The sequence below is a fragment of the Paramormyrops kingsleyae genome, chromosome 5, assembly GCF_048594095.1.
Source record: "Paramormyrops kingsleyae isolate MSU_618 chromosome 5, PKINGS_0.4, whole genome shotgun sequence".
Classification (NCBI taxonomy): Eukaryota; Metazoa; Chordata; class Actinopteri; order Osteoglossiformes; family Mormyridae; genus Paramormyrops; species Paramormyrops kingsleyae.
Window position 1 is genome coordinate 10,633,200 of NC_132801.1, and position 25,325 is coordinate 10,658,524.

The 25,325-nt window shown below is 45.5% G+C and overlaps 3 protein-coding genes and 3 non-coding genes across 11 annotated transcripts; 5 read left to right on the top strand and 1 right to left on the bottom strand.

Annotated features, from left to right (window-relative positions):
* The first annotated feature begins 329 nt into the window (after positions 1-329).
* Positions 330-7,617, top strand: slc25a38b (solute carrier family 25 member 38b). Of its 5 annotated transcripts, none has more exons than XM_023791977.2 (8): positions 330-971; positions 1,349-1,446; positions 3,415-3,539; positions 3,737-3,821; positions 4,231-4,410; positions 4,897-5,065; positions 5,269-5,435; positions 6,340-7,617. In XM_023791977.2, the coding sequence occupies exons 2-8, from the start codon at positions 1,375-1,377 to the stop codon at positions 6,460-6,462; spliced, it is 921 nt and encodes a 306-aa protein (XP_023647745.1). In that variant the 5' UTR covers positions 330-971; positions 1,349-1,374; the 3' UTR covers positions 6,463-7,617. The 5 variants fall into 5 exon arrangements, with proteins under 5 accessions (XP_023647745.1, XP_023647746.1, XP_023647749.1 ...); XM_023791978.2 differs by lacking the exon at positions 330-971 and adding an exon at positions 978-1,124; XM_023791981.2 differs by lacking the exons at positions 330-971; positions 1,349-1,446 and adding an exon at positions 1,481-2,181.
* Positions 7,618-9,451: 1,834 nt separating this feature from the next.
* On the top strand, positions 9,452-12,902 carry rpsa (ribosomal protein SA). Its single transcript, XM_023791745.1, has 8 exons — positions 9,452-9,609; positions 10,234-10,405; positions 10,626-10,744; positions 11,349-11,594; positions 11,973-12,101; positions 12,194-12,353; positions 12,556-12,600; positions 12,743-12,902. Exons 2-8 carry the CDS (start codon positions 10,273-10,275, stop codon positions 12,838-12,840), a joined length of 930 nt encoding a protein of 309 aa, XP_023647513.1. The 5' UTR covers positions 9,452-9,609; positions 10,234-10,272; the 3' UTR covers positions 12,841-12,902.
* Positions 10,011-10,150, top strand: LOC111833608 (small nucleolar RNA SNORA62/SNORA6 family). Its single transcript, XR_002835802.1, has one exon. It is a non-coding gene; the product is annotated as a small nucleolar RNA SNORA62/SNORA6 family (small nucleolar RNA).
* Positions 11,063-11,202, top strand: LOC111833607 (small nucleolar RNA SNORA62/SNORA6 family). Its single transcript, XR_002835801.1, has one exon. It is a non-coding gene; the product is annotated as a small nucleolar RNA SNORA62/SNORA6 family (small nucleolar RNA).
* Positions 12,903-15,601: 2,699 nt separating the features above from the next.
* On the top strand, positions 15,602-25,309 carry ift56 (intraflagellar transport 56). 2 transcript variants are annotated; one of them, XM_023791723.2, is made up of 18 exons: positions 15,602-15,860; positions 17,387-17,524; positions 18,116-18,208; positions 18,307-18,421; positions 18,527-18,576; positions 19,270-19,415; positions 20,101-20,272; positions 20,424-20,498; positions 20,592-20,694; positions 21,087-21,142; positions 21,525-21,578; positions 21,997-22,060; positions 23,297-23,385; positions 23,489-23,572; positions 23,870-23,939; positions 24,034-24,140; positions 24,227-24,360; positions 24,654-25,309. In XM_023791723.2, the coding sequence occupies exons 1-18, from the start codon at positions 15,852-15,854 to the stop codon at positions 24,763-24,765; spliced, it is 1,671 nt and encodes a 556-aa protein (XP_023647491.1). In that variant the 5' UTR covers positions 15,602-15,851; the 3' UTR covers positions 24,766-25,309. The 2 variants fall into 2 exon arrangements, with proteins under 2 accessions (XP_023647491.1, XP_023647492.1); XM_023791724.2 differs by lacking the exon at positions 15,602-15,860 and adding an exon at positions 15,941-16,188.
* On the bottom strand, positions 15,665-15,737 carry trnar-ccu (transfer RNA arginine (anticodon CCU)). The gene has a single exon. It is a non-coding gene; the product is annotated as a tRNA-Arg (tRNA).
* Positions 25,310-25,325: the final 16 nt, after the last annotated feature.

The window sequence follows — 25,325 nt, forward strand, 5'->3', positions numbered from 1 at the left end:
AAATTTGTGTTTTTTTTTTTTTTTTTTTTTTTTTTTTAAACACAGGCCAATTTGTTGTAATCTAGATATATTTAAAATATTTCCAAAATTTTTCCACACTTATCCAGGCTTGGGGAAAACGCAAATCAAATTCCATACTGCGTAAGAATCATGCATATTCATGGAATTTTTAATAAGCTATAGATTACGCAAAGTCATCCAGGTAACATTTTACTAGGCTCGAGGCTAAACCAGAGTTAATTTGGTGCGGCGTGCAGTAACCGTACTCCACCACTAGATGGAACCATGGGCACAAAAAGGTAGTTACTCCACCTTCTACGATAACTGCAGTGGGAACAGGCTAGAACCGGTTAACGACCGGCTGGTAGGATGGCTGGTGCACCCGGGGACGGAGGAGGAGTTTCTGCGCAGTGAGCCTGACAGCCAGGTTCCTCTCCGCCGCGGATTTTACGTAACACAGAGGTTACCGGAGGGCGGTGAAGGCGACGCTGAGGGACAGTGAACGTCCGACACGTTACCGAAACACGGCTGAAGACGTGGAATGATTTGCGGCCTTTTACTCTAATAAAAATAAGTTTCTTAGGCCTATGGTTAGATTGAGATCCGAAACGCTGAAGCAGCTTTATATCTGAGTCGGGAGGAGGCGCCGGTCTCTGGAAGCAGTGCGCTTTATACAGAATACGGCGTTTTTTGTGCATTGATGTGCCTAAATAAGTTGCAGTCTGAGGCGGTTTACTTTGTTGCTGGTAAGGTCTGAAGATAGCTACGGCTTCCCTCACGACACCATCGAACTAAGAAACAACCAGGAGCGCAGACAGCCTGTGAACGAAGACGCGTCGCTGGGCATTTACAGTAAATACACTGCAGCCTTCCCCGAAGTCGGCGGCGCGGTGGTCCCCAGTGCTGGCACGTGACACCATGCTCGCCCCCCGGCGCACTCACGCGGTCGGACCGTAGCCTGTGGCACTCCGGTAAGGGAAGGTACCTGACAGCACGCCTTATAACCGCTTTAGTTTTATCCGCCAGTCCAATTAAATCAAGTTGTCTAATGCGCTGAGGCCGGTTTCCCCAGTCGAACGATTTCGACCGGCATGTAAACCCGAACCGCAGCCGTTTTCGCAGAGGTGTGTTTTTTTTATGTTTGTACGTCATAGCTGATGGTCGAAATGTTTTTTCTGCACAAAGTTTAAATGTTTGGAGAAGCGGTCAAATGCCCAGATACAGAACAACGTGGCCTAATAAGTAACCGATTGGTTAACAGTAGCGTAAGATTGTAAGATTTCAGCCCTGCATCCGGTGGTGCTGGATGGGGTCGGTCAGTGACTCCCACTGGCATCTGTGCTTATAGAGATAGGATCTCCGAGGAGAGACTACATGATACACCGGAGTACGCCGGCTTTGAAGGACACCGAAACCTCTTTCCTGGGCAACATGGAGCTGATGTTGGTGAGTAAGCTTCAGGTCCCATTTCCTCGGTTTAACCCGCAGTCTCAAAGCAGAGCTGCGCACAGTGCAATGTAATTTGACCTTTAAAAGTGCTGTTTTTAGTCATTGTGTAGTTCTCGTGTAGTCATTGTGCAGTTTCATATACAGACCCTGCTAGTGTTCAAGTGTCCTGTACAGTGCATTTTATAGTGTTTTTATTGGAATAACAGAGCAGCTGGGTGCCTTGCCTGACTTCTGCCAGTGGTCGCTGCTCTGGTTTGTACTTTGACTCTCAAGGGCAAGTGTTGACCCACCAGAAACGAGCCCTCTGGATCATTCCAGTGGGTGATAAGTACTGCAGGTCGTCTTTGCCAGTGATGATAGATTTTGATGAGTGTGTGTGAGGAAGCTTTGTCTGATTCTCCCCGGCCCCGAGAAGTCAGAGGCCACATCAGCAGTTGTCTGCCAAGGGAACCACAGGATGCATCTGGACAGCACTGAGTAAAAGTTGGTTCTGTCTGAGTACCGTAGCTTTGCCGGTCATTGGCTTGTCTGAGGCCGGAAGCCGCCGGTCATTGGCTGCTGCTTTGGCATCAAGTGAAAGGTCAGGGTGGAGGTGGGTTGAAAAGATGGGCTGAGAGTGACAGAGGAGCTTGCGGACAGTACTGGAAAGGCAGCCACGTCTTGCACAACACTGCAGGAAAGAGATATGAAACCTATCAACATCGCACAGTTTGAGGAGTTGTTGCAATTACAGTATGTTATTGTTCTTATAGTGTATATTATATTGTAGTATCCTTTTCACTACAAATTACATATGTGTGGTTACTGAATTACCCAAACTAATTAGTTGTTTAATTCCTTATCTTTTGGTGGGCATAATTATGTGTGACCTTAGTGCGGAAAGGCTTGCTTCAAAGAGGGAGAAAAATATTTTTTTAACTGATTAATGTTGTCATATGAATTGTAGTACGTTTTCCGTGACGTTCCTTAAGGTTCGTGGCGAATTGCCTTGCACAGGGACACGCAGACACCGCATGACTCGCGGCATTTTAAAAAGGAGAGTTGTCATGGGCGGGGGGGATGCAAGGGGGAGAACTGGGGCAAGTCTGTGTGTGTGTGTGAGAGAGAGAGAGAGAGAACCAGAAGTACATGGATTAAGTAGCCATGGGTAGGGAGAGAGGGTTGAGAGAGAGAGCCATTGTGTGTGAATGGGAGAGAGGGGGGAAGAGAGATTTAGAAGGAGGGAGAATGAGCGAGAGAGAGCTGGGAAAAGATGGAGGCTTACTCTTTAGTAGGCTGTTGATTCAGCGTGTAGGGAAGAGAATAAAATGGGAGAACTGCGAGAGAAGCGGGACTCAAAAGGCAAATCGGCAAGCGTTGCAGGGAAGGTGGGGCAGAATGGGCGTAGGTCTGCGCATTTCATGATGGAGTCTGATGGCCTTAGACGTGGTCTCTTGCACTGTGATGTGTACGCTTGTTACCCAGTTCACAGCTTTTCACAAAGCGGGGCATCAGTCCCTTTCTGGGTCCCGTCCCAGTGCATCTGGCTGTGTCTGGCTCCTACCCATTTCGGCATGTTTGTGACGCGCGCCGCGATCGAGTTTTAGTGGAGGATGTAAGCAGCGGTGATAGGAACGTAAACCCGACGCTGCCCTCATGACGTCTCTGTAGACTGTCTGTATGCATCACCGTCGTGTTCAGGGTTGTCGTGGTCTTGTGAGAAAGTGAATGCCTGTAAATAGCTTGCATTTGTCTTTTTGTGTTACTGGAGTTTTATTGTTACATGTCTGTATATTCATTGGCAGGTGCTGTACATCCAGAGTGAGCAGTTGCTCTTTGCTTTCGTTCCATGCGAATTAACCATCTCATGTCCCCGTATGTTATCTTCCACGGTGTAGCCCGTTGAACACACACGACCGCCACCTGCTTGGAGATACCATGCACAAATAGTGTGAGGTCCTAACCCTGCCTCGGCCTCTCCTCCAGGCCCACCCAGCGCTCAAAGCCTTCATGTGCGGCTCTCTGAGCGGCACCTGCTCCACCCTGCTGTTCCAGCCTCTGGACCTAGTGAAGACCCGGCTGCAGACCCTGCAGAACAACATGCTCCCGGGGTGAGGTTCCTCCGGATCTCGTGTGACATGTGGACCTAGAACTTTGCGCTGGACTATGCATTGACTTCTCCGGGGTCAGCAAACAGGGGCACAGTGCAAGCCAAAATGGCTGATGCACTACTGTCCGTCACATACGCCGGTGTGATCTGAGCCTTGATGTCTGTGTGTGTAACGTGTCCCTTCTCTCTGGCCCTCAGCTCACCGAAGGTGGGGATGGTGACGGTGTTTCTGAATGTCGTTCGTACAGAGAAACTGCTGGGGCTCTGGAAGGGGGTCTCGCCGGTGAGAGCAGACAATGATCTATTATGAGAGTGCTGTTAATGTCCTCTTCACTTCCAAATACTATGTATTGTTGTTACGGAATGCACACACTAAGGCACACAACTGCTAAAATATATTTAAAAGTTGCTCAACCCTTTACCCACGTAAGTAAAAATGTTTGGAGCAGTTTCAGAGCTGATTAAGGTCAGAGCTGGACTAACTAAGCACACAGTTTCTCCAGATCGATCTTTGCTTCCAGCTTAATTGGTTTTGCAAACATTCCTGTTTAGTTTGCTGCCACTGTGACGTTAATCCCAAATCTTGATGAAAGGAGCTGTCTTGTTTGGGGTGGGGGGTCTGTCCCGGAAACCCCGTCGGTACCTTTTGGATCTCTCACGCTGTCTTTTTGTGTCTCCCCTCCCGCTCGCAGTCATTTGTGCGCTGCATACCCGGAGTGGGCATCTACTTTAGCACCTTCTACTCACTGAAGCAGCACTTCTTCCCGGAGCGCGCCCCTAACGCCGGCGAAGCAGTGCTGCTGGGCGCCAGCGCCAGGGCCGTGGCGGGAGTCTGCATGCTGCCCGTCACCGTCATAAAGGCGCGCTTCGAGGTGAGGACTGCCTGGCATACTGCCGTTGGCATCAGGGGAAGGTCGGTGGGAGAGTGGGGGAAGAGACTGCCGGGCGCAGGGCCATCAGCACATGTATGCAAAGTGACACTGCAAAAATGTCTTCTCAGTGGTCGACCAAAGTTATGGGGATCCTGATACAAATCAAATCACTTTATCATTTCAATATGTGGAACGAAATTTATTCTCATTTCATACAACTGGACAATAAACACTGAACAATAAGTACTGGATATTGCACAGTAATGACTCTGCAGGTAAACAGTGGATAAACGGTATAGTGCGATTATCTCTGAGTGATTGTGCTGGAATTTCCAAAGCTTCTGTTGGTCTGCCATGATGAAATCACCCTGTGCAGAGACTGTTTCCTTACCTGAGGAAATGGGCCCTCAGCTCAGCTTGTACCTCCTACCTGGGGGGGTCAGTGGATGTTGCATCGTGTCTGAGAACCATTATTTGACCTTGCAGAGTGGCCAGTACAACTACGCGAGTGTGTTTGGGGCCCTGCGCAGCGTGTGTGAGGTGGAGGGGCCCAGGGCCCTATTTTCCGGTCTGACTGCCACCCTGCTCAGAGACGCCCCCTTTTCTGGCATCTATGTCATGTTCTACAGCCAAGCCAAGAAGTCTCTGCCCCAGGGTGAGTGCGCTGGTCTGTCTCATGGGCTGTACAGGTCAACAAGGTGGTATTGATTAAAGAAAAGTGTGATTCCAATAATACTAGCTATATTTATCATGATGAGACATTTAGTTAATAAATGGTGTGGCTTGTGCTGTCATGGTGTGTTTTACAGCCTGTTCATTCCACTTTGACCGATCATATCTTGTCTCGGGTTTTGTCAGAGGTCAGCTCCTCACCCTACGTGCCCCTGGTCAACTTCGGCTGCGGGGTGCTAGCGGGCATCATGGCCTCCCTGGTGACGCAGCCCGCGGACGTGGTCAAGACGCACCTCCAAGTGAGTCCTCACCTGTACAAGAAGACCAGGGACGCTGTGCACTTCATTTACACAGTAAGTCTGCCCGCCACACGCTGTCACTGCTGTGAATGGCTCTGTGACTGCCCGCCACACGCTGTCACTGCTGTGAATGGCTCTGTGACTGCCCACCACACGCTGTCACTGCTGTGAATGGCTCTGTGACTGCCCGCCACACGCTGTCACTGCTGTGAATGGCTCTGTGACTGCCCGCCACACGCTGTCACTGCTGTGAATGGCTCTGTGACTGCCCGCCACACGCTGTCACTGCTGTGAATGGCTCTGTGACTGCCCGCCACACGCTGTCACTGCTGTGAATGGCTCTGTGACTGCCCGCCACACGCTGTCACTGCTGTGAATGGCTCTGTGACTGCCCGCCACACGCTGTCACTGCGGTGAATGGCTCTGTGACTGCCCGCCACACGCTGTCACTGCTGTGAATGGCTCTGTGACTGCCCGCCACACGCTGTCACTGCTGTGAATGGCTCTGTGACTGCCCGCCACACGCTGTCACTGCTGTGAATGGCTCTGTGACTGCCCGCCACACGCTGTCACTGCTGTGAATGGCTCTGTGACTGCCCGCCACACGCTGTCACTGCTGTGAATGGCTCTGTGACTGCCCGCCACACGCTGTCACTGCGGTGAATGGCTCTGTGACTGCCCGCCACACGCTGTCACTGCGGTGAATGGCTCTGTGACTGCCCGCCACACGCTGTCACTGCTGTGAATGGCTCTGTGACTGCCCGCCACACGCTGTCACTGCTGTGAATGGCTCTGTGACTGCCCGCCACACGCTGTCACTGCTGTGAATGGCTCTGTGCTAAAACCTGATTCTTCACGACTCTGTTACAGCCTCGCCGACATAGCTGTGTGTTCCTTCAAAGCTGCTAATCCATAATCCATTTTATTCCATTTCCTCCCTTGTGCCCCCACCTCTTAGGAGCAGGGGCTTGGTGGGTTTTTCCGGGGGGCCGTGCCCCGGTCCCTGAGAAGAACACTGATGGCTGCCATGGCCTGGACTGTGTATGAGCAGCTGATGGCCCGGATGGGTCTGAAATCCTGAAGGAGAGGGCTGCATGGGCGTCGGTGCGTGGCGGGAATTAAACGTGTAACTGTATGCAGTGCAGTGGCAGAAGTGAGCAGCAGTGTGCGCGTATCCAAGGAAATGTGGGGTGCATTGTAAAACATAGTAGTAATAATAATAATATTTTATAATTAAGAGAACACCGAGAGTTGTGTGATTGTGGAGAGTGGTAGGAGCAGAAGAGGTATGTTTGTGTGCTTCCTTGTGACCAACTTCTTGTAAAGCTATTTAACACGGCTCACATTCCCAAACTGATATAAAACCTCTGTTACGTGAGACTAGCAAAGCTGCTGACTGACACTCTGAAGTACTCATGCTAAGGACTCAACCGGCCCCTGTAAACGTAAATGACCTACTTGCCAAGTAATATGGTGTCTTTGCCATGAGCGAGGCTTGAAGCTGCAGGAACTACAACGTGATGAGCCCTTGGACTGCTGGGTTATAGCAGTTACACGGCGATGGACGGACTGACTCAAGCGCAGACAATCAAAGTCCACTGCTTTGTGCTGGACTGCAGTGAGGGGTGATGGTATGGTACTTCTTAAAGTGAAGAATTCCCTGCAAGATCAAAAATAGCAATTATTGTTCTTTAAATGGGAGTGACTGCAGTGTTATGTTGCACTATAGCTAAAGACTGATTTATGAGACTAGTTCTTCTCACTGACATGGTGACGTCACTCCTGTTTACACGCCCTGCCTGTAGCCCTACCGGCAGTCATTTCATACAATGTAGCACTGTGGTATATGGTCTAATGTGTACTGCAGGCTTTGCATAGTACATACCTGGAGTTCTGCTCTGTAAATCCATGCAGTCTGAAGTCACAAGAAAGACAACTAGCAGGAAACTGTCTGCAGATGCACTTTAAAAGCGAATTCACTGCATTACAACCAGAGACGGCTGAAGTTCCATTGCATGGGAAGCTGGGAAGTCGTGCCGTACTAGACTTTGCCCCAGATGCATTTCTGTGCGTTAGGACTGTCTGTTTGCCCGTTTACCTTATTGAGAGGGTATAGTAAGGATTCTTATTTTCTTAGTAGGTACTGTTTATAGTTTTCTGTATGTTTGTGCCTGCACATCTTCCCTCGGACAGGTGATGTGCCTGTTTTAACTGAATAAACGATCCTTTTATAAAATCGTGTACAGCATTGTTTTTTTTTAATATCGTGTACTATTAGCATTATATGTATATTCTAAATCCAGGGGGTGAGTTTCTCATTTATATCTGACAGAGGAAAACAATAATACACAGGGGTAGATGTAGCAGAAACATCAGCGGTCATTTTTGGGGGTAAACAAAACGTTTGCATTTTTGCATACCCGTCCATTGTGGTACGACTTAGTTACGTGTGTCAGTTTATGGTAATTTCACAAAATACCCAGAATTAGTATTCTCAGATGGTAATTTTCATTTTTATGAAAATCGTCTGGGAGGAATGAATTTGTAGGTCAATGCTCCGCTAACTTTAATCCTCGACGCGCTAGACTCGTGATCTTCGCGAGCCGCGTGACACGCAGGCTTTATCGTCTGTGAGCTGAAGCTGCGTGACAGAGATAAAGCAGCTGTTCAGAAACACGCAGAAATGTAAAATAGAACAAAACTCAGACACAGAGGCAATTCTAGGGATTCTAGAATAAAAAAAACCCCGCATGGTTAGAATCGGGCAACGAGCGAGTAACGAAGGTCACCACTTCCTTAGTTATTTTAAGTTAAGAGCAATAGAAAATAAAAGGGATTTTTAATCAGAATTCCAAGGCATCTCATTTTTCAGTTACAGCACAACGCAAAACTCATAGGCAGATTGAATTAAAAGTAATGTACATCTCATAAATTTAGACCTGTTTGCTCCTTTTGTCAAGCTGTGAAAAACCTATTAGAGCTGAATTAATTTAAAATAATTTCAAAGTAAGACTTTCAAGTTGTTTGTCACGAAATAGGAGTGTTGTTCAAGCACCCTTTTTTAATTCGCGTCAAAACGACAGGTTGTGGCGACATCTGGCGATTGTAAGTGGGTCAGCTAGTTGTGTAAATATGCTTCGCACCGTGACTCAACATGAAGGTGGAACTGTCCGATCGCCCAAGCCAATGTGGGGCTGCATGTATATGCTGAGCGGGCCTAAATTTTAACAATTTGTTTGCATTTGTATATTTCTTTATACAGTTTATTTAGCGTCTTGCACTCTGGTAGTGTAGTGTGAAGGAAAGCAAGGTATATGTTCATTGTAAATATAAAACATTATACTTTAAAGTTAATTAGTGAATAAATCGCTTTGAATAAAAAGCTTGTCATTTAATTCAAACATAATTTAAAAATGTCTGTTTCCCCTTTTCTGAGATCTGTAAAATTAGACCTGTATTCTGTATCACGTTTATAACAATCTGCAATCGGTAACGACTTTTGATTTAATTTAAGCCGGTAATAATTTAAAATAAAGTGTTGCCTGCTAACATCCAAGTAGCCCACACACCATTTTATGGTGCGTTCGTTTTTCTCTCGGAACTCGGAAATTCCGAGTTGAGTGACATCACGTCCGACAATCTCCCGTTCGAGCTACCCACATCTCGGAACAAACATGGCTGCCTCCATGAACACGTTGCTGTGTATTGTTGCTTTATATTTTAGCAGATTTGGAGTTTTACAAATGAAGAAAATGGAGAAATTTAGATTTTTCCGAGAGACAAACAAGAAACACGAACTAGTCAAACCACATTAAAAGCTTTATAAAATATTTTAGTACATTCATAGCGATATTCTTTTTTCGAACAGTAAATAAACTACAAACAAACCAAGTCGCCATGTTGAAATTACGTCACAAGGGCAACTCGGGCAACAAAATCTTATCCGACTTCAACGTCATAAAAGGGGCGTGTTTCCGACGGGAAGTGATGTTTTTCGTGACGTATCGTGACGTTTTCATCCGAGTTCCGACTTGGAGAGAAATAATCGAACGCACCATTACTCCAGTCAAGAGTATGGACGGACGTAGGAGGGAGCACTTCCTTCTTGCAGCCGAAACAAGGCGAATGGCGATTGGTGGAACCTGCAGTATAAAACAACGTCACTTCCTGTGCTCGGCCTCTTGTTCGTTCCCGTGTGGTACTGATCTCCATACGGCGTTGTCTCGTGGTGAGTTTAGTATTTTATATTTAAGTATTTTGGACTTAGAGCGTAACAGTTCGAACTAGGTCCAGTCTCCAGGGGCATATTATGTGTTAGTTTTGCGTTCTCCCACCAAAGTAACTTCTACCCACCCTAATTAACTGCTTTTAAACTAGCGGGAAATGAGGCCCTTAGCCATTTTGGCTAAAAGGAGACCGCGCATGTGGCGATCTAATGTGAAATATCCGTACACGTCTTCGGCTAACTGGACAGTGAATCATACACATGCCTAATTAGAAACGATGAACTTACAATTCATTTGGTATGTCCATTTTATTAGATTTTTTGTGTCTTTGTAGGTTAATAACGGATGCACCATTAGTCCTTATTTAAGTCACAGTACTCATGTGTAGTGATTGCCATGGCGAAATGCACACTTTTAAAGCCTGTCGCCAAGCTTGACGTGCAGGCGTCGGAGGTGTGCTAGAGCGAACAGGCCGGGTTTTCGCTAACACCGTGAGGGCCAAGTCCCTATGACTGGGGTTTGATAGTGACCTGAGCCACAAGTACTAAGCATATTTTATTTCTCTCGTGTTACGTATTGAGTAATATCAGATTGTAACGGACCACTGCGGCTCTCTCTCCCTCCAGCTCTCCCGTTTTACTCGTTGCGCAGGGAAAGTGGTCGCGATGTCCGGAGGTCTAGATGTACTGCAGATGAGGGAGGAGGATGTGCTGAAGTTCCTGGCAGCAGGAACCCATCTTGGAGGGACCAACTTGGACTTCCAGGTGGAGCAGTATGTCTACAAAAGGAAAAGTGATGGTATGGGCTGTGCAGTTTGAAATATTTCTCAATACACACTTTTGGCCAATTATCGATGAATGTCCTAAGTATATCGCAGGTATGCTTTAATTTGGGATTCATAGGTCACATGTTTTGCCAGCTTGTATGTATTGTATTGTCAAGGATTCACATTAAGTAATTTTGTAGTGTGAGGTTAGGCTGACCTCAGTCCATCAGAGCCTTGTACCCATGATTTCAGGTGTGTACATTATCAATCTGAAGAAGACCTGGGAGAAGCTGCTGCTGGCTGCGCGTGCCATCGTTGCCATCGAGAACCCGGCTGATGTGTGCGTCATCTCCTCCAGGAATACTGGACAGGTGACTCTCCTGGCTGCGGGTCGGCTTTGAAGTTTTGTGGCGATGCACACGGATAAGCAAAACAATAACCAAGTCACAGTTAAGGGTGAAGATGTCCTAGTAGTCATGGATTTCCGTGTGTGTGTGTGTGTGTGTGGGGGGGGGGGGGTTCTCAAACCTATATGTATCCTCATCTTTAGACATCTCATGCTTGACTGCTTTATTGGGTAAATACTAAGGTATTAAGTCAGATTTTCTTGCATTTCTCATGTAAGAAGTTATAAATTCAGAGTGTTTGTTAAACAGTATAGGTTTGTATAAAATTAAGTGGTCCGCCATATTGCACACTATTAAACCCTGGCGTTGTGGTTGGCGTTCAGGTGTCGGACGTGTGCTAGAGTGAGCAGGCTGGGTTTTCGCTAACACCATGAGGGCCCTGTCCCTATGACTGGGGTTTGATAGTCACCTGAGCCACATTGGGCTCCATCCATGCTCTTGTGCTGAATTCATTATATCATCGCTGGAGTTTTGTGTGTTTCCAGGCCTGTTATGTTTGTGTATATTCAGCTGTTTCTTGCACTACCTGTCTGTTACTTGTAACCTAACCCCTAGACCTCTTTCCCAGAGAGCCGTGCTGAAGTTCGCCTCTGCCACCGGCGCTACCACCTTTGCCGGCCGCTTCACCCCTGGCACCTTCACCAATCAGATCCAGGCTGCCTTCAGGGAGCCCCGCCTCCTGGTTGTCACCGACCCCCGGGCTGACCACCAGCCCTTGACGGAGGCGTCCTACGTCAACATCCCCACCATTGCCCTGTGCAACACGGACTCTCCTCTGAGATACGTGGACATTGCTATCCCTTGCAACAACAAGGTATGAGTTTCATGTGTCTGTGAAATGTCTGAAAAAGAATTTGGTTGACATGTTTTTCCTCATAGATGGTTCGGCTTGTTTCTATAATTCATTTAAGCTGAGCTGTCAATGAGTTTCATTCAAGTTTTACTGCACGGTATGTTAATTGCACACTGTTAGAGCCCGGCACTGATCTGTCCATGGCGTGCCGGGTGTAGGTCGTGTGCTAAAGTCATGCTGGGTATCTCTTCCCCCTCACCAATCTCTGTTGGCTTCAGGGGGAGCAGTATATGGACCCTGCTACATGTACTGCACAGCATTTTTGGTTGCACCCGTTGCTTGTGCCATGTTTGATGGATCCAGATTGGATATGTTGTATTAACCGTCAAAATGTCGTAGGGTCATCACTCTGTGGGTCTCATGTGGTGGATGCTGGCTCGGGAGGTGCTGAGGATGAGGGGCACCATCTCCAGGGAGCATCCGTGGGAGGTCATGCCGGATCTGTACTTCTACAGAGACCCTGAGGAGGTGTGCTGCCTGCATTATCACAGACTGCATGTTAAGCACTCGTGCATTTTTACCTGCATGTGCAAGCGAACCACTTGCCCGGTTTGTTGCAGATTGAGAAGGAAGAGCAGGCCGCAGCAGAGAAGGCGGTGGGTAAGGAGGAGTTCCAGGGAGAGTGGACCGCCCCCGTGGCAGATTTCGCTCAGCCCGAGGTTGCTGATTGGTCTGAGGGGGTGCCAGTCCCCTCTGTCCCCATCCAGCAGTTCCCTGCAGGTATGGATGACATGCTGTGTTAATGTCAGGGGTATGTGGTATGTTGCTTGAACTTAAAGTACTTTCATGGCTTAGAAAATATGAAGCATGAAAAATCAATTCCTAAGATTTGAGCTAATTCAGATGTACTGACTTATAGTGAATCTTTTCAAAATTTAGTGCTTTCATAGACTTGCTTGTCATGTATCGTTTCTTATTCCAGCTGCCCCTGCCAAGGCCAACCCAACGACCACTGAAGTTTTCCCAGGTATGTTCTAGATTCCTCTGACTGGAAACGATTGAACACAGTGCTATCACCCTGAGCGTACTGAAATGACACTAAATGATAAAACGTGTATTTCAAGGTTCTGCCAAATCGTGATCTCATGTGACCTGCTCTTTTTGTCTAGCGGAGGATTGGAGTGCCCAGCCTGCCACTGAGGATTGGTCAGCTGCTCCCACTGCCCAGGCTTCTGATTGGGGCGGCACTACTGCTGATTGGTCCTAAGTGATGCCTCTCAAATGCAGGATTAAACTTTGAAAAGTCAATAAATTTGACTCTTTGTTTAATTCTTGAATTGAATGCTTTTGTCATTGTACTGGTAGCAAGTACAATGAAGTTCAGAATCGGCATGTCCCATCTTGCTCTTCTCTGGTGTGTGATACTGCAGGTTATGATACTGTGCCTGTGACAGGAAGGTTGCAGGTTTGCATCCCAGAATCAGCAGAGTGGTTTCTCCTGAATGAGCCCACTTTCTGCTAAACACAAATGTTAATGTGGATGACAGTGCAGGCTCAACCATCTAGTCAGCTACCCTGGAGAGTTCTTTAGGGTTATGGACCTTGCTGAAGAGCCCAACATTGATGATTACTCTGCTGAACACAGGAGTCAAACTGGTGATTTCAATTGAATCACTTGGGTACATTTCATTACTTTTGGAAGCTTAATTCTTTATACCTGTGATATGTCAGTGTTTAGATGCCTCCTATTACTGAATGCGGAACCATCTTTAAAACTATCCCTGGATATGATTGATGACTACTTATGACAAGTTTTTTATAGACTTTACTGGGCTATTGAGTCATTGGTTGAAAAGCAAAAAGGTTATTCATGCATTTAGTGTGCAATTAGGAAAGTCTACAACCTTTTCCAGGAAATGCAGAGCAAAGAGTTTGTCTGGGACTGGATGTCAGCCCATCAAAAGATGCTCACGAATGGTGTTTTATTAAGGGGGTTCTGTTATTTAAGGGGTGGCGGTAAGGAATGGTTATATATATGGTTTACCACTGTTCAGAAATAGAGCAGTGTGTTGCTGGTATGACAAATGGCCAATTTCTCTGTATAACAAGATCCTGTTCAGGTGTTTGTGGAAATAGTGTTAAGAAAAGCTGTTGTCTTATGTGATGAATCTCAGTGAGGATCTAAATAATTTTAACATTCCCGTCACATAAACATTTATGTTGGAAGGAGAAATAGGTTAAAGCCAAATCGATAACTTATTTTAATGAGTTTTACTTTATCCAGGGGATGAGAAGTGAAATTTTGTTGTGGAGCTCAGTTGATGGTCTTGTCTTAAGTATGAATACACTAAAGAATTTTGAGAAGTTAGGGGCTGTACTGAGGAAGAAATCAGTCAGACCTTTCAGAGGTAGCATAATTTCTGACCAGTTCAAGGCCAGTCCTGGGTGGTCTCGCACCCCAGGTGAGATTCTGAGGATTGCCACCCCCAGAGCAGCAGAAAAAAAGAGATTGTTAGTTGACTCATTGAAAACATCTAAGTAGTGCAGGGTGTCTGGCTGCTAATGAACCAGGAAGTGTCTTTAACAGGAAAAGTAATGAAATATCAGCACTAGTGTAAATATAAAACTTTATTAAATGCAACCACAGGTATTCTGATTTTTTCTCGCTTGCTGTTCTGTGTGCCCTAATCAAATAATGCCCTAAACCAGTGGTGGGGAACCTGATCCATGGAGGGCCGGTATGGGTTTTTGGGATGGCCTCTCAATCAGCCAATAATAAAGCAGTGGTTCTCAACTCCAGTCCTGGGGGACCCGCTGTTATTGGCTGATTGAGAGGTCTTCCCAAAAACCCGTACCGGCTCTCCATGGATCAGGTTCCCCATCCCTGCCCTACAGTCGCCTACAGGGTGAGCTGGCCTCAGGTGTGGGTGCAGAAACCTGGAAGGTTTTATGGATACTAGCCCATGAATTCTTAGCTCCCTTTCTTGTTTTGACATGAAAATTTTTATTCTTGTCATGGAGGCAGGGACTTAAACAGGTACCTATAATGCAAAAGCAAATTAAATTATAGCTGGGTCAAGCAAGCCATCTCAGAATTTAGTGATTGTCATTGTTGACACACCACAACAAAATGCATTCAACCCATATGTGACACAGCAGGGGGCAGCTAATTCAGCACCCGGGGAGCAGTGCTTGGGGGCGGTACCTTGCTCAGGGTACCTCAGTGGTGTTTTGCTGGTCTGGGATTTGAACCTGCAATCTTTAAATTAAAAGTGCACTTCCCTAACCATTAAGCTACCATTGCCCACAGTGACCTAATGACAATTTTGGGATAGGTACTTCACAAAGCATACCTGTTAATTTCAAGCCATGTAATGTGTGTGTAAATTTACTTATCAATTTAAGTTGTTGGCTTAAATATTTCTTTTCTTTTTAGATTTTGGTTGCTCAGTTAGACTGACATACTGTACGTATAGACAGGGCATTCTGAAGAAAGCAAGCTGTATGTTAGCCAGGACTCCACTGCAACTGAAAAAGAGTGCATGTCATTCTCTGCATGTCCATCACTGTTTGGTTTGGCCACCAAGCAGGACAAGAAGAGATTACAACAGTCAGGACTGCAGAAAAAGCCATTGATGCTGACCTGCCCTCCATTCAGGACTTACACATGTCCAGAGTCAGGGAACGGGCAGGTAGAATCACTGCAGACCCATCAGACCCTGGTCACAACCTGTTTGAACTCCTCCCCTCCAAGCATCCGCTGTACCTCATGTAAATATAGCAGCCAGCATCTTGCACTATGCACCTTTGCACTATGTCCTTCTGACTTAAGTGTCTTCTGTACATACTAGATTTAATAGATTTTTTTGTATGTCCGTCGTGAAGAACACTGAGAGCGACGACAAACCGGAGACAAATTCCTTTTATGCGTAAAGGTACTTGGCCAATAAAACTGATTCTGATAATGAAGTTACTGAGATTGAAACAAGCCGAAAAACTGACCGATGCTGGGTGTCCTAGAGCTAGCGAATATCATCGCTTCCATCACTTGCGAATTGTCTGTTAAATATATTGTACTTTAAAATACGAACCACCCCAGATGGGACTCGAACCCACAATCCCTGGCTTAGGAGGCCAGTGCCTTATCCATTAGGCCACTGGGGCGTCCCTTAGTTCCTGTTTTCAGGACATCCTCACGTAACATCCTCAAAAGACTAGTTTTCACGTTATATTTAATGAATTTACATACATTACATATTTATAATACAGAACAACGAAATGCAGACGGTAAGTTTAATAAGAAAATCTTAAAATACGTGCAAATATTAGTCAAACGGATCACTACTTCTTCCTTGTTTGTCCCGCTGAGCTACCGTTTCCGGTGCAGTGAGTCGCTACGTTGCTTGGAGACGGGATCGATAGTTTAGATGCCAGACACTGAACTGGTTAGCTAGCTGTGGAGTGCAAGCCACCGTTCTAGGCTATTTAAGTTTTCTCAATATTACGTTTTTAATTACTAATTGCTTTGCATTCATACCCATGAATTTATTGCGATCGTAGCACATGTTTTTTTCAGGCTCCGCTTCTCCTGAGCAATCCGGGTGGTATCAAAATGGTGAGTGCAGTAAGCTGTCTAGCTAATGATCAAACTGGAAAGATATGTAGGCAGGGATTAGCTGGTTAGCGAATGTTTTCTTCATTTTTTTTCCCAGGGTAAAGAATGTGTTTTTCTTTCCGGTAGATTGTTTGATGGGCTTATCAAACCTAGTCAGTAAGGTGGATAGCGATACCAGTAGGGTAATTTTCGCTAGATGGCATTGCATTGCATAATGTTGTTCTATATCATTTTTCCTTTCACTAAGAAATACATTACTCTCACTAAGAAACAGAAAATGAGATGAGATCATATGTACTGCAGTTTGTTAATTTCCGTTTTTAAATTATTCGTGTTTTGTAATGTAAAAGTTTGTTCACTTTGGCAAAGTGTTTCCAGTACACATATTGCGATTCTTAGAGTTTCTGTCTAGACGAATTGGCGTTTTTCATTGGCCATTGTGTGTGTGTGTGTGTATGTGTGTGTGTGTGTGTGTGTATGGGTGGATTTGCATAGATCACTTTTGAGGACCAAATTGTCCCCAAAGTGTAGTAAAACATGAAATTTCCCTACTTTTTGGGACATCTTTTGAGGATAACATCAGTTTTATAAAAAATCTGTGAATGCAATCAAAAGTAAAAATGCCAAAAATCTTGTATTTGGGTTGGTTACTTATGGTTAAGGTTAGGGATGGGTAGAGGTTAAGGGTGTCGTGACTGGGATTAGGGTTTTTCCATAGAAATGAATGAATGGACGGTCCTCATTTAGATAGGTGGCATTGGCATCCTGTCCTCACCCCCATCCAAGATGCCCTCAGTTTTGTTTCCTACTGCCTGGGACAGGTTTCTGGACTCCACACAAACGTGTGATGTGTAAGCTATGAGACGTTACAATCCAACTGTAATAATAATAATAAAAATAATAACAATAATAATAATAATAATATGGTTATAAGCATAAGTAAATTATTGATTTAACTCAAAATAATTTGGATGCACACCTCAGGCAAAAACATTAGTCTGTTTCATCTCAGAATATGCCAAACACCCCCTTAAACAGCCCCCCCCCCCCCCCTTGGTAGTGCCAGCCCCAAGGTTCAGGGTCTTACAGTCCTCCAATAATCAAACATTCTTCCCCTGACAGCAGCAAAAACAACAGAGAGCTATTTACAGTAAAGCTGTATCCGCATGTAATATGTTTTGTCTTTTTGTGCATCTAGATCCTGTCCAGGGTAAAGCCAGCAGTTGGCGGAGAGGCTCCAGCCAGTGAGAAGAAGAAGAACAAGGGGAAGAAGACCCCCCGAGTGGAGGATTACCTAACCCAGAGGGACTACCTGGGAGCCGTCACGCAGCTGGAGGTACTGCTGGCCGGCGTGCTGCTGGAAACGCAGCCTGGATTGTAGGAGAGCTGCCATGTGTTTGTTGGGTCCTCTCCTCTGTTGTCATCTGGCGTTGGTTCTTTCATTTCTGTACCTTCCCTTTACCCTGTTTTTGAGTTACTCTGTATAAATGATGCAGGAATGTATTACAGCACACCCATGTAAAGAACCTCAGTGCAAGTGAAAGGCGCTATATAAAAATAAATCAAACTGAGCTGAATATCCCTTAAAGGCACCTGTGTATCGACTGCTAAATCTCAGGTTATAGGGACGGTATAGACCTTGGGAAAGGTTCATGGAAGCAGTTGACTGTGGAATTACTCAGGAATATTGACTGAAAGTTGAAGACTTTGGTGGTGGATGGTAGGTTGTCACCATGCCTGGATTGTAGCAGCAAAATTTTTGTAATTAATTTGTTTCAAAACATGGGGTCACCTGCAGCAGGTGATGTACCACTCACAGATCACCGGTTCCTCCTTCCCCACGTCACGCTGGGTACCTGTACCTTTCCTATCTCCGTTGCCTTAGTTAACCTATGTTACTTAGACATAAACTGAGCTCTCCAATTAGTTCCAGCGAAGTGTTGGAGAGCGAGAAGAGAGTACCAGCTTATGGCTTGGCTATTGCGCCTTTCACCTGGGGGACTACAGGAGAGCCATGGAGGTCAGGATTACCTCATTTTTATCTCGAAACTCTATTTATCTCTGATATTTTGATACAGAGTTTCTGAAATGCGTGTGAAATACTGCTGCTTGATACAGGAGTACAAAGCTCTGAGCCAGAGACCAGGCTGCTCCGCTGACGTCTGGGTCTACCTGGCCTGCACGCTCTTCTTCCTGGGCCTGTACAAGGAGGCAGAAGAGGCTGCCCTCAAGGGTGACTCCATCCTCTGCCTCCACCGATAACCCTCTGCTTCCTGGAGCCGCACCTCAGAGACGCTGTAACCTGTCTCCTCCTTTCCATTGTCCGGTTGTGTTTCAGCTCCAAAGAGTCAACTGCAGAATCGCTTACTCTTCCACCTGGCACACAAGGTCAGGGTAACATATTAATCATCATCACTTTATTCGTGAAGCCAAATCTCCTATCCATACTAGCACCTCCTATCCATACTAGCACCTCCTATCCATACTAGCACCTCTAATAATAGCATGTATGTCAATTTACTTATAGTGTAATATTTAATAATAATGTTTTCTGATTTACATTTTATAGATTCTTAGCCACTGCTTTAGAAGTTACATAATTTTAAATGTTCACACTTTATATATGGATATGCAGAGCATTTCATTTTCTATTCTATTTTATTCATTTTTCTATGGTACTACAGCATGACCCGGCACTATGTACCTGGTACTTGATCTGGCAGTCTTTTAGCCCTAAGTACCTTCCTCTATATGCAGTCCATTACTTCTAGCACTAGCGTAGATGCAGCAGGGTGTATAGAGTTGCAATTAATGAAGTAAACAATTCCATTTGTAAAAGATCATCAGATAAAAGACTGCTAGTAGGGGAAATGGGTAAATGTCTTTTTTGAGGTATAGAGTTACAGAGTGAAGTGGTACTTTTTTGTTTGTGATGTTCAGGACTAATTGTAATTGTATTTTAAGTGTATTTGTGTTACTTAATATGAAATGGCCAAAGCTTTACAGAGTTTTACTTCTGTTTCTTCCTCTTATTCTCTCTCTCACACACAAACACTCACAATTTGGTACCGTCCTGCTCAGTTTAATGATGAGAAGAAGCTGATGGGCTTCCACCAGAATCTGGAGGACGTGACCGAGGACCAGCTGAGCTTGGCTTCCATCCACTACATGCGCTCGCATTACCAGGAGGCCATCGACATCTACAAGCGCATCCTGCTGCAGAACAGGTGCTGAGCGCCGGGCCGCCTGCATGTTGCCATGCGGCGTTGCATATTTTGCTGTGATACATTCCTGCGCCTTGCAAAATTTAAGCTGACCGTTAATGGGTGCTCCTGCGCCTTATGTCAGACTTGAGAGGATTAGATATGGAGGTGTTGGTCTTGGTGGAGTTACTAAGCTAACATAACTAGCCACGAAATGTTGCTATCAGAGGCTACGTAAAGGTAGCTTGTCCCTGTCGTGGTGGACGTAGCTGTAGCTGTTATCAGGCTGCTGTGACCTCTGGAAGATACTTTGCAGAAGCTGTGAAAGTTACACATGGAGCAGTAGCTGTGTGTTAGCTTTCACGCTTGGGGAGCAGAATATACAATGTGCAGAAAAACAGCAGAACTCTCAGCATCTGATTTTGATGCCAAGTGATGCGTTTGGCTTGTGTGCCGACGGGAACTGAATTATTTTATGTGTCGGGGCAGAAAGAATGAACGAGAAATAGTCCGAGGATTGGGAGCATTTGCAAGTGAGAAACATTCCCTGTGTAAAGTAAAAAGATGGAGGAGTGGCAAAGAATTATGGATCGAGCCACAACAGTAGTAGATGCAGTGGGAAGGTGGTCAGATGATCAGGCTGAATCTCCCGTTTATGGCTGCATTTCTGAGAGGCCTGCCTTTGATGTACTGGCGGTTTGTCCTGCAGGGATTTCCTGGCCCTCAATGTGTACGTAGCCCTGTGCTACTACAAACTGGATTACTATGACGTGTCCCAGGAGGTCTTGGCGGTGTACTTACAGAGCATCCCCGACTCAACCATTGCCCTCAACCTCAAGGCCTGTAACCACTTCAGGCTGTACAATGGGAAGGCTGCTGAGGTAACCCCGCCACTGCAACAGAGTCTCCACACTCTTAACACACTGCAGAACTGTGCTAATTCATATTGCGTATGGCTTTTCTGCCCTCTCACTACAGAGTATCAGGCATGTAGCTTTCTGTCTTAGTCACTTTCTTCTCTATCGCTTTCAGGCGGAGCTGAAGAACCTGATAGATATCTCCTCCAGCTCCTTCGAGTTCGCTAAAGAGCTCATCCGACACAACCTGGTGAGGAGCCTCTCCCGCATCCCCCAGGTGGCCTCCACAGTGTTTCCTTGTGGCAGTGCAGCGTGTAAATGCTCGCTCCCGCTGTGAGATCAGGTCGTGTTTCGCGGTGGAGAGGGAGCCCTGCAGGTCCTGCCGCCGCTTGTCGACGTCATCCCTGAGGCCCGGCTCAACCTGGTCATCTACTACCTCAGGCAAGGTGTGTCGCGATATCCACTGCTTAATGTCGCGTCTTACCCCTAAATTCTTTTGCTGTAGGTAACCTTCCAGAACACGTGGAGTTGAACTGAAGTCTCAGTTTGAAAGCTCAGAGTTCAAAGACTGACCTCAATAGTGTTGTACTGTTCAGTGTCACTCATATCAAATAATTTCCAACGGTCATTATTCGCAACTCATTAGTCTGCTTTGTTGTGTCCACATTAAGCTGCTACTGTTGCTGTTGTTTTCCCTTGTTACCTCTATTTATTTTTCTCTGCTAAATAATGCTTCTGTTATACAAACAAACCCTGCTTACAGTCAGTGTTACAGTCAGTGTCAAAGACTGGTGTTTATTGTACTAATGCTGCTTATGTGCCTGGTCCTGGTCTGTAGACGATGTCCAAGAAGCTTACAATCTCATCAAAGACCTGGAACCCACCACACCACAGGTAGGTCACGCTTTCCATTGCCTCTGTAGTCTTCCTTTCATGTTTTTCTTCTCTTTTTTAATTTTCTTTACAGTTCTTTCAGCTTCTTTTTTTTCCTTTCTCAAGCCTTCCAATAGGCTGCCACTCTCTCTCGTTAAGATATGATAAGATCAGTGTTCAGTACAGCAGTATAAAAGCAGAAGTGTATATTAACGTCGCCCCCAACCTGTCAACCTCTACCCTCTTTTTCCCTCTCAAATTATTGTACAGCAATGTTTACTAAGCTTTTTAGGGTACTTGACTGTCTCTCTGCTTTTTTCCATAGGGCTGATACACAATTGTTGTTAAGAGTGATAATGGTCAATTCTTGAAAGCAGTGACCTTTTGCCTTTGTGTCCACCAGGAGTATATTTTAAAAGGCGTGGTGAATGCTGCCTTAGGGCAAGAAATCGGATCGGTGAGTTACACACTTGGGGGAGACGGAAGGAGGGTGGAAGAGTGGAGTGGGGAGTTTTGTTTATTTGAGATATTTAGCATCACAGACGGTGCAGTGGAAGCTCCTGGTGGTGTACTGTAAAACCACGATAGACATCCTGTGTGGGTGTAAATAGTAATAATAGGCGTGAAGAAACTGTAGTTTCCTGTTTCACACAGAAATGCGAAATGATCAGTTATTATAAGGGAATATTTTGTGACTTTAACATATGATTGATCCGTTACTTTTTGTACCTGCTGAAGAGAATAGGGAGCACTGATGTGGAAAAGAATATAGTTGTTCTCCATGTATGTCTAACTCTCCTATGGGGTAAACAATGATTTAAAATTAAAAATTAATGCCCGCTTTCAGATCTGTCTGCTCTGTTCTCCTCCTATAGAGGGATCACTTGAAGATCGCTCAGCAGTTTTTCCAGCTAGTTGGTGGCTCAGCTAGTGAATGTGGTAAGTATACACATATATAATGGAAAAATTAGCACCGGACCACTGACCAAATGAAGCTTGATGACTATGCGATTAATGTCAAAGTAGAGACTGATGAAAGCTCTCAGAAAGAGTCCACACCTTAAAGATGGCGCATAGCCTGATGGAATATCAACAACTGAGCACGAATTATGCTGAAGGACATACAGAGACACGCAGAACCAACACACGATGTTGATGTCGTTCAATCACAGTCTGCCATCTACATCCGCCCAGGGCTCCGCCCAGATATGACAGGTGTTTGGACCATCTGGTATGCTTCCAGCGTACTTTGTTTACACGTTGCAGTGCAGGTAACTTGAGGTAGAGTGCTGCAATACTGCTGAGTATGGGAAATATACAGATCTGCACTACAAGGTGATTCTAGGGGACTTTGGCCCACACTGTGTACCACCCATTGCGATGGCTGGCTGCAGACTGGCAGAGGTTAGACTGAAATGTATAAAGAAATATATTTAGGTATTGGGGGTGGTACGGTGGCACAGTGGTTCGTACTGTTACCTCACAAGTTCAAGTCTCCACCATGGCCCTGTGTGTGTAGAGTTTGTATGTTCTAGCTGTGTCGTCATTGGGTTTCCTCCAGGTACTCCAGTCCCCCCCCCCCCCCCAGTCCAAAGACATGCTACAGTGAATTGGACTTACCACATTGTCTATAGGTGTGAATGGTGATGTGATGTGATGGGTTGGTGCCCCATCCTAGGTTATCCGCTACCTTCCCAGGATGGGCTCCAGACCCACACAAACCCAAGTAGGACAAGCAGGCCCATAAAATGGATGGATATGCAGATGTTAGCACAATACAATTTGTTTTCCTTGGTAAAGATCTTTCTGCACCTGCCTTTCTTGTTTGTGGTGTTAAACCACAAGAGCTTGAAATGAAGTTTTCAACTAACGTTATCTTCCAGTACTGACTTATCTTTGTGTTCACGTCGTTGTTTCCCACGCGGAAGAAAAGAGGACTGCGACAGGTGCACGTCAGCAATAAAAACAGTCGACCAGTGACAAAGCGAAAGACATGGTTGTGTCTAAACAGAATGTATAAGTTAGAATGGGGTTTCCAGGTTTAATCACCAGACTTTATTGTGCAGTGCCATTCTTACTGTTGACCCAGAAATAATACACTGGAATTCAATACCCACTTGATCAGCAAATTAAGCTTCTGTTTAATGCATCTCCGCCTCTATCCAACTCGCTTAGACACCATCCCTGGCAGACAGTGCATGGCTTCTTGTTTCTTCCTGCTGAGGCAGTTTGAAGACGTTCTCATTTACCTGAACTCGGTGAAGGTCAGTGCAGCCCGGCCGTGCATGGACCCCCTCGCGGGCACGTGTTGCGTTGCATTGCGAGCTGCTTACGGCCAGTGCACGGATCTTAATTCGTGTTTTACAGAGCTACTTCTACAATGAGGATACTTTTTACTTCAACTATGCCCAAGCCAAGGCAGCTGTCGGCAACTACAGGGAGGCAGAGGAGGTAACGGGTCTTTTTTCCAAATTATTGGCCTTTAAACAAAATATAGTCATCATACCGTCAGGCTTTCACTCTGTGGAGCAACACTGACAGATCTTGTGATTCTTTAAGAAGATACCGTGGGGGTTGCATAGATTTCTTTTAAAGCTTATTTGATACAATATAGATGTCTGTTTCAGAGGAACTTGTTGAATGTTAGTGTACTCGCTTGGAAGGTTTCTCGGTCCAAAAATAGTTATGTTCCAAGTGTTAAGACTAAAGCCTTTGAAAGTAAGGTTTGTGATATTCTGTCGCGTACAGGTGTTCCTGTTGATTCAGAGTGAGAAGATCAAGAATGATTATGTATATCTCAGCTGGCTGGCGCGCTGCTGTATGTATTAACACCCTTTTTTCTTTATCATTACAGTGCTTGTTTTTTCCCTCTTATCATTATTCCGGCATCTGTTGTGTCACTCTTCACGCAGACATCATGAACAAGAAGGCCCACTTAGCCTGGCAGCTGTACTTAAAGTTGGAGACGTCGGCAGAGTCCTTCAGCCTCCTGCAACTCATCGCTAATGACTGCTATAAGGTATGTTCTCGTTCTGCAGGTTCTTAAATCTCGCTTTAACCGCTGCCGTTGCCTGTTGTCAGGTACCAGCTCTGCCTCCTTTCCAGATGGGACAGTTCTATTATGCTGCCAAGGCGTTTGATGTGCTGGAGAGGCTGGACCCAAACCCCGAATACTGGGAGGGCAAGAGGGGAGCCTGTGTGGGCATCTTTCAGCTCATACTTGCCGGCAGGGAGCCCAGGTATGTAGAACTGCAGCATAGTCACCTGCTCTCTCTCCAGCACTTTTCACACGTGGGTTTTGTTGCTTTGCTGTCTGCCTCTGTAAAGCACAGTGTCCAGCTAAAATAATTCATCTATTTTTTATCCTTTAATATGTCCTGTGTAGGTTTTACAAGCTTTTAATATTATCTACAGATTCACTGAACTCAAACCATGAAGTGTGTAACCCTGGAAGGGCAGACAAGGAGATATATGTGTGTGTGTTTGTGTGTATAAAATGCCTTACTAGTGCACTTCACTGTTCATGTGGCAGAGAGACGCTGAGGGAGGTCCTTCCTCTGCTGAGGAACACTGGCAACTCGCAGGTGGAATATATCATCAGAGCCCTGAGAAAGTGGGCCAAGGACAACCGGGTCTCCCTGTGATGATGGGCACACCATAAAGCACTTGGTACACAAAACAGGGAACCGGGACAGAAATGGAAAAAGGGACAAGAATGGGACGTGAACAGGCAGCCCCTGGGAAATTAGTAATTCTAGGAATGACTGCAAGTGTTAAAGACATGGTTACATTCTGCATCAGCACCCAATTCCCAGTTTAGAAACATTTTTATATGGAGAAGCAGACCTGTATGTTTGACTTGGCCTCATGCAACAACGTTATGTAATGAGATTCCCATCTATCGTGAATAACTGCATCTCAAAGGACCGTAATGTGATGTAAAGGTATTGATATAGAAATGAAGAGAAGCAGATCTGCACGCAGCTAATTCATATGCATTATTTACCGAACATTGTTAGTGTTTTCTGAATCACTGTATATCGTTGATAGCCTATAAATAAAACACTTGCCTAGATTATTTGCATTAATTGTACGTATCACAGTTTTTGTAGTATTTTTTTACTTAATGTTTTTTGTAGTGTTATGTTGTTGAAGTGTATTATTAAAATTGTATATTTTTATTCAAAACATATTGTGTATATTT